Source organism: Pleurodeles waltl, chromosome 8 (assembly GCF_031143425.1).
Source record: "Pleurodeles waltl isolate 20211129_DDA chromosome 8, aPleWal1.hap1.20221129, whole genome shotgun sequence".
NCBI classification, from domain to species: Eukaryota; Metazoa; Chordata; class Amphibia; order Caudata; family Salamandridae; genus Pleurodeles; species Pleurodeles waltl.
Window position 1 is genome coordinate 16864481 of NC_090447.1, and position 13244 is coordinate 16877724.

Here is a 13244-nt window from a genome sequence, read left to right on the forward strand (position 1 = left end):
CTGGAGTTGACTGGACAGTGAGAGCGTGTTTCAATCAGTGACGTTTGGTAATTGCAGTGTGAACCTACTGTGCTCGCTGCTGGATCGGGCCATGGTGTACCATTGAACGTCAGCTCACGCAGCAAATATCGTGCGCACGGGCCCACATTTTTCGTCAGGCGCTCGGAGCCAAGGGTCACGTAGCCACATTGTTGTTACTTAGCAACATGAGTAGCCTGGCCTGTCGTTGCTTAGCAACATGTGTAACCTTTTCAGTGCTTAACTTGGTGACACGCACACCCCTGCATATTTAGCGTGTTACAGTTGTAACATGCCTCATTGTTTCTACGTGCTGGCATCTTCTTTCAATAAGTGGTGATATGCACACTTTAACAAGTGTATCACATACTTGTTGTGCAAAGTGGAAATTGTCACTTCAGTCAAAACTTGCAAGTGTTTACAGGAAGTAGAATTATAGTATCAGCTAAAACTGGCACCTTATTTTAAGGAACGGAGTCTTGCTATATATATATATATATATAAATATATATATATATTGTATATAAATTATATGGCATCACCAGATCTAGTTTAAATTACATAATAATTGTGATTACTTGACATGCATCATTCAATAATCCCACCACCTCTTTTTACGCTGGATACACTTTCTTCTGAATTGGACTGGGAGCTATGGAAAGAAGAACTTGAAGCGTATCTTGATGCTTTGGATGGTGAGTCTTTTACTCACTAACAAAGTTTGCCTTTCTTCGGCATAGTTTGAGATCTGAAGGTCGGAAGAGATTAAAACATATACCTCAAGACGTAGTTCAGTGAGGAGAAGGAGAGGGAGATGGAGGTATTGATGAATATGCCTTTGCCATTAAATCTCTTGACTCTAGGTTTAAGGCTTGGAAGAATGTCATTATGGAGAGACATAGGTTTTACAAAAGGGCCCAGATAGCTGGTGAACCTGTTGCAAGCTTCGTGGGTGCTTTGAGGATTTTAGCGGTGTCATGTGATTGATGAAATTATACGTGATCAACGAGTTGAGAAAACAAATGGTAAGAAGGTGCAATAAACACTGTTATGAACCCCGAATTTGACACTTGAGAAAGCGGTTGAAATTGCTACTAGAATAGAAAACTCAACATTGTGCATGGAACAAATGAACATTTCAGAGGCAAAATCTTCACAACAGAGTGTATCATTTGTTAAAGGGAAGAATAAGAAAAGGAAAGGAAAAGAAGTATCTGAGACTGTATCAAAAAAATAGAATTTCAGGAAATTAGAGTGTCATAGCTGTGGTAGTATGTCCCACTTAGGCAATGCAAATGTGTGTCCAGCATCCGATAAGATGTGTTCCAAGTGTTTGACAAAAGGGGATTTTGCCAGAGTATGTAGATCTAAAGAAAAAGCTACATCTAGTTAGTTAGTTAGTTCATAAGTATCACCTTAACCATGTCTCGGGCCTGCCATTGCATGGCCTGTATGTGCAGTTTCACAGCCACTTGGACTTGACATTTAAATCTACTTGCCAAGCCTTAAACTCTCCAGTTTATACCACCCTAAGACTGTCAGGTGTACAATCCACTATCAGATGTGTCATTACTGCTAAACATTCAAAAGTGTTCCCTCTTCCCTCCTTGCCAAAGGCATTAAAACTAAGATTATCAGTTGGAACAATGTTTAGCTATTAATAACTAGGGGCTAAGACATGCATTAGGTGTGTGCTCCACTCACAAGCTATTGTTCCCCCAGATTAGGGTGTGCAAATGGGGGCACCCCATTTCCTAAACTTCAGAAAGGAATAGCCAGGTGAATCACTGGAAGTAGTGCACCTCCTACCTAAATGTTTTTAAAAATTCCAGGCTCATTCTACACTAAAATCCAGAACTTTAAGGGGTCTGCAGAGTATTGGCGCAAGCAGGAGTTCAGATCTGTTTATTAATATCTAGATATGTTTACTTTCCAAACATCAAACATGAATTCTTCTGTTGAGTACTTTTATGATGTGATGTAATGATAGCTATTGCAAACACTTCCCCCAGTACTGCCCAAGCCATGTTTTTGCAGGATGTATTTCCATCTTGTCATTAGAATACGTTTTTTGCACATTGAACAGTTATAGCATACTATTTATATAGTTTTGCTTTCAACATGAAAATAGTCCACTTTCAGAGGTGTCATAATGGCCAAACATTTAAGTGTTCTCTCTTCCTTACTTGCCACAGGCATGGAAACTGGAATAATGAGGTGGAACATTGTTTATCTATCAATATCCATGGATCATTGGCATACAATTTGGCATACTAGGGTGGATTGATCTCCCCAATGCTTTCCATTTTATATTAGCTTTCTTACATTTATAGTTCTTGAAATATAAAGAGAATATATGGTGTTATCTAAAGACAGCTGAAAACAGCTAAAAGATGCATAGATTCAAGACAATATTTCAGGCACTTCTCTAGGACCCATAGGGATATAAATTGATATGTTGGGGTAGACTTTTCTCTCCAAGAACCTGCAATTTATATTAGATTTCAATGTTTTATGTAAGTATAAAGCACATTTTATGTATTGCCAAAGCCTTCACCTGCAAAGAGCTGAAAGATGCAAAGAATAAAAAAAAGGATTTCAGCGTTTTTTTCTATGTGCCACAGTCATTAAATTGGTACACCATGATGGATTCACCACCCCCCCCCCCCAACAATCTACAGTTGAGGCAACCTTCCAAAAATATTGAAATATAAATCAAATTCTATTATATTATTTGAAGACTTTGGGACACAAAGTTGAAAGATACATTGGCAAACAAAATATGTCAGAATGTTCCCTATCTTCTACCAGCATCGGCATGAACATTGGCACACTAGGGAAGATTGACCTTCACAACAATCTGTCATTTAAATTTGGTTTTGGTCTTCCATGGCTCTTTAAAAATAAAACTAATTGTTTGGTGTTCTTTGAAGACACAAAAGCTGGAAGATGCAAAGATTCAGCAAAGTCTTTCAGGATATTGTCTTTGCGCTATCGACATCTAATTAGGAACACGATTGTGCACTGACCTCCCCACCATTCTGCAATTTGAATTAGGTCAATCTTACATGGTTCATGCACCCTGAGGCAAAATGTATGGTGTTCTTTGAAGATATAGTAGAGAAGCGTGAAAAAGCATGGAAGCAAGCTAATAAGAATTAGAAGTCAAACTACACTGTGCCTGTCCAACTACCATGCCTCTGCACCATCTTTTAAACTAAGTTGGAGGCATGAGTATACCCTGGGTAACTCAGTTAGCCTCTATGTTTAAAGCAGAAGAAATTGTTTTATTAGATGTAAGCATTCTTAACAGAAACCTGCCTTGTAGTAAAACTTTACCTCAAATAAGACATCTTGGATATTTGAAACTGCTCTGGCTATCTGCTGTTTCTGCTAATTTCTAAATTGAAATGTTCTTACTAAATGTTCCTTTGTGTTCCTATCACGTCTCAATAGAATAATATAACACTTGGGAAAGAAGATACAACCAAGAAGGCCTGCACTGGAGCACAGGATGGCAAATACCTCCACTGCCACCATGTACTTTCCCCGTGTACTGAGGTATGCCGGGATGAAAGAGATCCACACACTGACAAACACCAGCATACTGAAGGTGATCAGCTTTGCCTCATTGAAGGTTCCGGGCAAATTTCTTGAGAGAAAAGCAACTACAAAGCTGACTACGGCCAGGATGCCCAAGTATCCCAGCATGCAGTAGAAGAAGATGGTGTCCCCTTCATTGCATTCAAAAATTATCTTTGCATTATAAGACTCCTTGTTCAGGTCAGGAAATGGAGGTGACTTCACGACCCACATGACACAGATTACAATTTGTACTAACAAAGAAAGGAAAACAATACCAAATGATGTCTTTGATCCCAGCCATTTTCGTGCAGAGCTGTTGGGATTTGTTGCCTTGAATGCAATGACAACAATTATAGATTTTGCCAGAACAGAGGAAACACTGATGGAAAACACAATACCGAAGGAAGTCTGACGCAGCATGCAGGTGAGCTTCTTAGGACGACCAATGAATATGAAGGAGCAGAGGAAGCAGAGCATGAGAGAAATCAGGAGAAAGTAACTGAGATCACGGTTGTTGGCTTTCACGATGGGAGTGTCTCTGTACCTGATGAAGACACAGAGCACAGAAGTAGTGAGAAACATCAAGAAGGCTGATGAGAAGGAGAGTGTGAGACCTAGTGGCTCACCGTAACTCAGGAACTCAACCTCTTTTTCAATGCACTGATCATGTGCTTCATTTGGCCACTCATTGTCGGGACATTCCAAGCATTTGACAGTGTCTGAAAAAAGACAGGAAGCTGTTGAGCATGTGTAGTGCTACACTCAATCCCTAGTGAAGCTGAAAAGAGAAATTTGCTGCTCAATATGTATGCATTTATAAAGAGAGGCTAGCAGAATTAGTAATCTTCTCTTGATTGAAGTACATAAAATACATAAAAACCCATCAACAAGACTCATAAATGTACGAGCTTTAAAACAGTTCTGTTGCCTGCATAACATATGCTGTCAAAACGTAGGGCCTGATTTGGGTCTAGGAGGGTAATATTCTACGGAGATCATATTAAGACAGATGGGATATCCGTCACATTTGTGACAGAGTATTTCCTCCACCAAGACCTAAATCAGGCCCATATTGTCCAGTTAATCTTCCAGTACAATTGTGTAGTAAAATGATGTAGTGTGATGTGGTCCTGTCAGTGCGCAACCCCATCTCTCATCACCTTACCAAGGGCACACCAACTGTTGGACCGGGAACAGTGCAGTTCTTTCACAGACGTTGGTGCTCCCTGACTGGACCCGTCGCTAATACATGTAAACTCCAGTAATGAATTAAAACTATAACATTCTCACAAAAAATGACAAACATGGGTCAACATTTTAAAGATTTATATAAAAAATCATTATGGCAAGGTACATGAAAAATACCACTAATAAAGTTAGCAGAAAAGCACATAAATCATAAGTACAAAAAACTTAGTAAAGTTCATTAGTAAACCTCCTAGAAGAATCGTGACACATCACTTCTTACAATGAAAAGAAACATATTAGACTTGTAGCTGCAACCACTAAAATGTGTTAACTGATTATCTCTGCCATGCACCTCTTGATCCTCTGGACCCTTGGAAGATCACTACATGTACATACTGTAGAAGGACAAGTGAATCCACAGGAATTTTAACACATCCATCTCTTCTCTGACTTGGTGATCCGTTAACCTTTGCATTAACGTAAGTCTGCAGATATAGTGATAAGGGAGTTAACACCATAGGCAGTGAATTATCTCTCCACTGCCTCATTTCTCACTGGGATGAATGAAAGGTGTAGCAATATGGTAGGATTATCTCCTAGGAGCCTATGTTTATTCTAGACCTGGACGTTTATAGGCCCTATTTTAGAAATAGACAGTAGCTCTTTCTTTGTAGTGGACACCCACTGGTCTCACGGTCCACCCAATGATTTCATGCTTAATTGCTGAAACTGATAAATATTAGGTAGAGTAATCCAGGGGCATTTTAAGGATTTGGGGGGCTCTAGTTTGGGTGCCACTGTACAGAATAGCTTTAAATGTATGTTCCAGTATCAGCAATTTCATGCCCTCTTTGGCCAGGTCACTGACACTGCACAGGCACACTAGTCCATCTTCTAAATGTTTTTCCATCACATATTCTGGGATTGTGATGTGCGTTTTCAATATTGTACTACTAACAGCAGAGTGGGACACAGTTGCGGAACCTAGAGGGGGAGCCTGATATCTATCATCCAGCACTACTTGCCCCTGGAGGCGCTTTCTGCTTCTGCTGCCCACCCTACCAGCGCTTATTAGTGTGCTCAACTCCTGCAGTGCAGGATGCATTTGTGGAGCCTAGCAGGACCAGTGGGAGCCAGAACACTATCTCCCAGCAGTACTTGCGCATGGAAGCGCATTCTGCTTCTGCTGATCGCTGCCAGCACTTATTTGCATGCTCAACTCTCCCAGCGCATGATGCATTTGGGGAGCTTATCAGGAATAGTGGGAGCCTGAACTCTTTCTCCCAGCACTACTTGTGCCTGAAGGTGGTTTGTGCTTCTGCTGCCCGCCTTGCCAGCGCATATTAGTGAGCTCAACTCCAGCAGTGCCGGACATGCCTGGTCATGTGCAAGGCCAAGACGGGCCCGTCTGAACCTATCCACGGCCAACCAAGGCTTGGCTAGGCTACCCCATTAATATTTAGAATCAAGGGTGAGTGTGGTTGTGCGTTTATTCTCCTCTACTTGTACTTGTAATTGTAGCTTGCCTCTGGCTTCCTTCTCAGCTGGACTCCATCATGTGGAATGATATACAAAATTGGCACAATGGGCAAACTGAAATTTGCTGATTGGTTGCAGCCATCCACTCCGCCCCAGAAACCTACATCTATAGAACGGATGCTGACGGAGAGAATAGGAGTGGTATCAACAGAAACGTATTGAGAGGAGGTTGTCTTTGGACACCGAAATGGCTTCCTGGCAGCAGCACCTACCAACTGAATTAATTGACTCAGCTGACACTCCCGGTCCATCTGTGCCTGCCCTAGGTGTCTTGAGTGGGACCAATGGGGCCACCGAACAACCATCTAGTTCCATGAACCTGTCACCTTCATCAGACACATTTCCTCTGGAGATCCAGCGCACGGCGATCCCTGAGGGTAAGGCAAATCTGTTTAACTGGGCACCTAAGCAAATGTCTAATGGCTCTAATGTGGTACCTTTTTCTGAAGTAGGTCTTTCAGATTATGAACATAAACCATAAAGATCAAGGACGACACAAGGGTTGAAACTTCAGAACTCCTGAGCCGAAGCTTCTAGCACATCAATTTTCCTCTCTTTTCAATCCACCCACTGGAAAATGTGGAAAAGGGGCGATTCCTCAACAATGTTGACTGACTCAACTGGTAGCCAAGGTTGTTAATAAAATCAAGGGTATTTTCAACTGTTGAACTTCCCCAAAACTGGCACAATTCGCTACAATTGAGCAAATCCACAAAGACATCCTTGACAAGCGCTTACAATTATAGCAGGTTATGGGCCTTGCTGTGGCACCTGGGCCATGGACCGTGCAAAGCATCACCATCTCATCTCCTAATTGCTCTAATTGGAGCGGCACCAGCATAGATCCTCATCTCGCTTCAACACCAATATCTCATAGGGTTAGTTTCCCCCCCGCCAAGAAGTGGGAGCTACTAGAAGTCCAACCACTGAAACAAGACGTGACAATGGACAGAGCAAGACTATCGGTACTGCCCAAGTCAATAAGATTCCGGTCATCAACTTGCCCCCTGCTTCTTCTCCATCTGTCGGGAATCCTAAAGCTGCGTGATGAACAGAAAGAACTGATGAGACCCTAACCAATAAATGTTTGCATTGGTTTGTTAGAAACATGAATTTCTCTATCAAACTTGAAATTAAATAATCAATCATTGGGGAAAATTATTGATCAGCAGCAAATGTGCCTGTTGCTGGAAATCTGGACATTGGGCCCAACCTATAGGAATGGGTATAAGAGTTTCTCAAGCCCAGCATGTGGATCAACTATAGGGCAACCTTCAGGAGGTTTACTCATATGGGTAAGTGTGACACTTCATTGTACTGTAGCGGAATTGAGTTTAGGATCCAATGACATTCAAGAGTTGATGCTTTCCCTGGGTAGGGGAGTTCTATATTGTGAATTAATTTGTACAGCAGAAGCACGGCCAAACATAGTGAATAAGCTACGTTGCACACATTGACTGACTTACAAACATTAAAAGTTTGCATTATGTGATAATTATGTGGGACTTCAATCTTACATTCAAGCCCAATTTTATTGCCCTCGACATAACCCATGAGAAGGATCTTGCTTGGGGTATCCCAGAAGTGAAAGCGCCTCCGAGGAGAGCAGCCTTACAGGTGGCAGATATCACCTTGGCACACGGCCTTCGTGCTTGCAATGGCCGTATGCCCTCAGATCTCCATCCTGCTCCAACATTTAGTCACGGGCCTTATAGAAGTCAAATTGATTATGCACTACTCAATATAAGACTATGGGTATATATGACTGACATGAAGGTGGTCCAACAACTGGAAAAATGACCATGACCCCCGAATACTTCTTTTTAGCAAACTATTTACATCAGCTATTGCACCAAACTCTAGTGAATAAGAGCAGCAACTCCAAATGGCTGGTAATGGTAGAAATGTAAAATGGGAGGCTGTTAACCATTCGCCAAAAGTAATTACCACACTTTAGAAGTCCTTGGCTGTTCACATGGATGCTATGTTGAAGCACTGGGATGACCGTTGAAATATAATAAAGGAGAGCCTGGATCTGTAGAGCACACTGAGGGAGAATTTTATGTATGGAACTTTCAGTCTGGGTAGGCAGTCTCACAAAAAAGAGTGGTTAAATCAAAGCTGTAGAAAGGCCAAACAAACGCTATGAGTGGCAATCAAAGCTAGGGAAACTGGAGAGATTAGATCTGCTAGATCTCATTATGGGTACGAGCTGAAGCAAGCAAAGAGAGAACGGTTAGATAATTTATGGGTTGATGTCCATGAAACAACCAGAAATCACGTCTAAAGCGGAAAGCCCATCATTAGCTGGGTCTTTACTACTTCCATGTGAATGGGTAGCCCACTTTAGCAGTCTTTACTCCACCTCTTCTGATTAAGAATGCAATGTGGGGATCACCTAAATTGACAGTGGTGACATTGCAGCCTCATCGTAATTCACATTGAAAGAAACCCTGGTAGTGGTTAGTACACCTAAACCAGGGAATCACCCTAGTCTGGATAGAATCCCAAGTTAGTTGTACAAATCTAATATTAGTATATGGGTGCCATACATCAACACAATTACAGATGCAGTCACTGCTGGCGCTCCAATTCCCCAGACATGGAAGGGGGCTGAAATGTTCCCTATGTTCAAAAACGGAAGCCCTTCTGATCCAGCATATGTTCGTCTAATAAGTCCCCTGGATAACCTCCAGAGGGTTTTCTGTAAACAACTCGGATCAGGCAAACATGCTTTACCACGCAGTGTGAACAACAACCTGACTTTACAATGCAGTCACTACCATGACTGTGACGTTACCATACATTACTTTACCACGCAAATCGTTACAAGGACTGCCTTCTGGAGAGTGTTGTTGGACTGGTGTCAGATTTTTAAGTCCAACACCTTCCCTACTGTTGCCTAGACTGCAGTTGGAATAGTAATTTGTTCCAAAGTCCAACCAACCCTAAGGTAAGTCACTGTAACGACTTGCATGGTAAAGTAATGCATTGTAACATTACAGTCATGGTAGAGACTGTGTTGTAAAGGCATGCAGGGTAAATGCATGCATGGTTCCGACATACAACCTTTGGACCCATTTATAGACTGGATAGATGGGAACAATGTAATTTCAAATCTACAAGCAGGATTTAGACCCTCAACCAGTTGCATTGATTAAGTCTTTAGACTTAAAATTAAATGGGATGCTGTGGACCTCAGTGGAGGACACTTCTATATGCTGTTTGTTGACCTCTGTGCGGTATTTGATTTAATTTCTAGGGGTAAGTGGTGGGTTTCTCTTTGGGAGATGGGGGTCCGGAAAGGTTTATCAAATATTTTATACACCTACATGAAGGGAGCTATGCGAGAATCTGCAATGGGACCAAGGGCAAGCTAACGGATCTGGTTGTTGTTAATAAGGGGGTTCGGCAGGGCTGCATCCTGGTTCCCATGCTCTTTCTGCCCTACATCAACAATTGTATGGATACTTAGTCAATTGTGTCAATGACCCCCCTTCCTTAGAAGGCCATAAAATCACAGGCCTACTCTTTGCGGATGACACTCTCTTGATAAGTAAAAGAAAAATGGGTCTGCAAAGTTTAGTGAACCGCTTATGGAAATTCTGTAAAGACTTAGGCTTGGAAGAAAATGTTGTGAAAACCAAGCTGATGACCTATACAAAAAGGAAAAGGCTCCACGGTGCGGTGAAGATTTTTGAGATTTCTTTATACCACTGTGTGCCCGTAGATGGTATTTGCAGTTTAGGTACCCTCCCTATTGCTGCTTTTACTGCACGTTGGGCTTCTTCAATAGATGGGACCAGAAGCTGCAGATTCTGTATTAGTACTGATGAAACAGACGAGCACCTACTCTTTTTTGCCCCAAATGCAGTCAGCCAGGAAGGAGGTGGATCATCCCATTATGTAGGAATTTGTTACTTTCAGATCGAACAAACACCCTTAGGATCTGTAAAACTGATACAGCTCAAGTGGAAGTGGTGTCAATTTCTTAATTTCTTTTAGCAGCTTGGGCCATTAGACACAAAGAACTGTTAAAACTCCAGTGGCTCTAGCCATGGAACCAAGAGAGATTTTATGAATGTACACTACAGCCTTTTGAGAGATTCTGAAACTTTATGAAGTTTTTTTTTAAATTTAGACAGGGTTAATAACGATTTTTGTATTATCATATTAATCTTTTAGATCCAATGTTTGTAATTACAGTTTTTTATATGTTGAATTGCTTTATCCTTTGTCTGATGATGAAATAATATTTTGATCTGTCAATAAACGTTATAAGCTCTATAAACTTTATAAACGGCAGCTCATTAATATTATTGCAAACAATTTCTTCGACACCGTGCAATTTCTTATATGTGAGGTTCCGTTTGGATCTGAAAGGAACTTTTTAATGGGTGTTGCATGGTGTTGAAAATCATAAACACATTTCTCTGTAACATGTCTGTAATAGAAACTAAAACATTATCCATAGTAAAAAGTAAATTGAAGGAAAATGGTATTTAAAATAAACTATTTAAAAAATAAATCATTGTAGGTCACCAGGGTACAACTGTGTAGGGCACAGAGCTGGAGGATCTGTTAAATCACTCTAAAAACCAGACTAGATTTCACTGTTTGGTGGCACAAGGAGTCCAGCCCTAATTATGTTACAGTGGCAAGCAAAAAACATACTCAATGTTTGTATTCATTCAGCTGTGAATTGAATGCTGCCTTGCCAATATAGACATTTTCTTTTCTTCAGGTCTTTTTATCAGATATTTATTCTGTTTGAATACAGTGATGATTAAAATAAAGAACTTTCTTTAAAGTGAGCCCACCTGTGCCATTGCTGATCTCTCCTAGGGAGCAGGGGACACAGTCAAAGCAGCATGTGGGCTTCCCCTCTTTAGCAGCCTTTCTGTACCCAGGAGGACAGTTCTCACTGCAGACAGAGCGTGGGACCTGCAGGGGGTGGGACAGAGAGGGCACAGTCAGACATTGTCACAGTACGGAGGATTGTTCATGACACACAATGGGAGTGCAGTAAGAGTGATCGACATGTACAGTGAATATCAGTGAGTGTATTAAGGAAAGAGATCACAGACCAACTGTGAGCCAAAGAGGATGGTAGGAAAGGCTGACTCAGAACAGATGGCACCACAGAGAGGTATTAGCAAGGAACATGACAGGTGTGATGCAGGTGTCTTTCTTACAATACTTACCTGTAGCTTTTTTTTTTTTTACAAAACTCATAGAGTGACACAAGTGAAATTACATGAGATTTCACCAGGAAAAACCCTCATGTTAATTTTGTCAACAATTTACATTCCCTAAACAACAAGACTCAGAATTGATAGTTTACTCCATATAGCAGTGCCCAAATGTACATCTTAAAAAAGTGCCAGCTTCTAAAGAGTCAAAACCTTGACTAGTAATATTGTTCTCTACTGAGGGAGTTCAGGCGGGAGTGTTCCATGAGAGGTTAACTAAGGTTGTGCAGCTGTTTGTCTGGAGTAGCTTAATGGGCTAACAACTGATGGACTCAGATGTGCCCTCCAATGGATTTCCAGTGGCTAAGACTTATGCAAACATGCAGCCCGCACTTTTGTGTGTTCCTCTCTGCGATGCCCAAGTGCATTGGATGTGCCCAGAGATCTTTTCAATCAACATTTGAAAATGTATTACTGAGTCTTCTCTTGTAATACCTTGCGCAGGCAAAAGTGATACACAAAAGGTCTAAATCTGTTTCCACAAATTCCTTTGGAATCAGAGAGGCCATGTTCGAGATTACACACAGCAACTACAGCTCTGGAGGTTTAGGAGTTTAGAAATGGTACTGTGAGCTATCCGGACCAACATTTACTGATTATATAGGAAGACGTATTTACTATACTATAGCGTTTTCTTGTTCTAATGCACAGTCCTACTAGAATGGTAGAAACTGTATAACACCAAAAGGATCAGTTCTAGGCCCAAACCTCTTCAACACTTACATGATCCTGCTCACAAGCATCATCTGCACTAATGAGATCAATCTACTATTGTAAGCTGACAACATTGAGCTGATTCTCTCCCTCTCACACAAAGCCCCACCACTGAGACCAAGCTCTCCAAACGCATAACAGAAATCACCAACTGGATGAAGAACAACTGTCTCTTACTGAACACTGACAAGTCAGAAGTCATGCTCTTCACAAATAACATGTTGCAGTGGGACTCCACCTGGTGGCAGGCTGAACGTCGACCCACCGCCCACACCAAAAACCTCAGAATTTTCCTCGGCAGCCACCAAAACAAGCCACCTGCTTCTACACCCTGAAAATGCTAAGGAACATCTTTCACATGTCTCTGGCTCCACACCAGTGCCCACAAATCCATCACTTACAACATTGCCACAGGCAAGCTGGACAATAGATACAACCTTTAGCAGGAAGATACAAGTCATCTAGAATTAGTCAGGCAGGATCTAACTCAATCTTCCACACTACCCACATAACACCTCAGGGAGCTCTACTGGCTTCCTAAACATAAACTTGCACTGGTCAAAAACCTTAAACACACCTTCAAAGCTTTACCCAACACATGCTCATCTTACCTCAGGAACCAAATCTCATTCCACTCACCCATGAGGCACCTCTCCTCTGCTGGACTCCTACTTGTACACATTCCATGCATATGCAAAACTAGAGTCAGTGATTGAACCTTCTCCTACATTGATCATACAGCCTGGAACAACTGGCATTGCACATCAGAGCTGCCTCTTCAATTCTTATATTCTGCAAGAAACTGAAACTTAGCTCTTCAAACAAACCCCCACTCACCATCCCTAGGCAAGGACAGATTTGCTCCTGTATGGCCTTGTCTTCTCCTGTGGTGATATATCTAGGCATAGGGAGTTATGCCTGATATAGGGATATATGAGATCTCTCAGA

General features: G+C 41.6%; 1 protein-coding gene across 1 annotated transcript in view; it reads right to left on the reverse strand.

Moving 5' to 3' along the window:
• Window positions 1-13244, reverse strand: part of LOC138249300 (vomeronasal type-2 receptor 26-like) — a 200991-nt gene that overhangs the window by 59856 nt on the left and 127891 nt on the right. The window contains exons 6-7 of the mRNA XM_069203257.1: window positions 11151-11274; window positions 3439-4322 (exon numbers count right to left, since the gene is read on the reverse strand). Of these exons, the coding sequence (XP_069059358.1) occupies window positions 3439-4322; window positions 11151-11274 (1008 nt within the window). The remainder of the gene's footprint in view (window positions 1-3438; window positions 4323-11150; window positions 11275-13244) is intronic.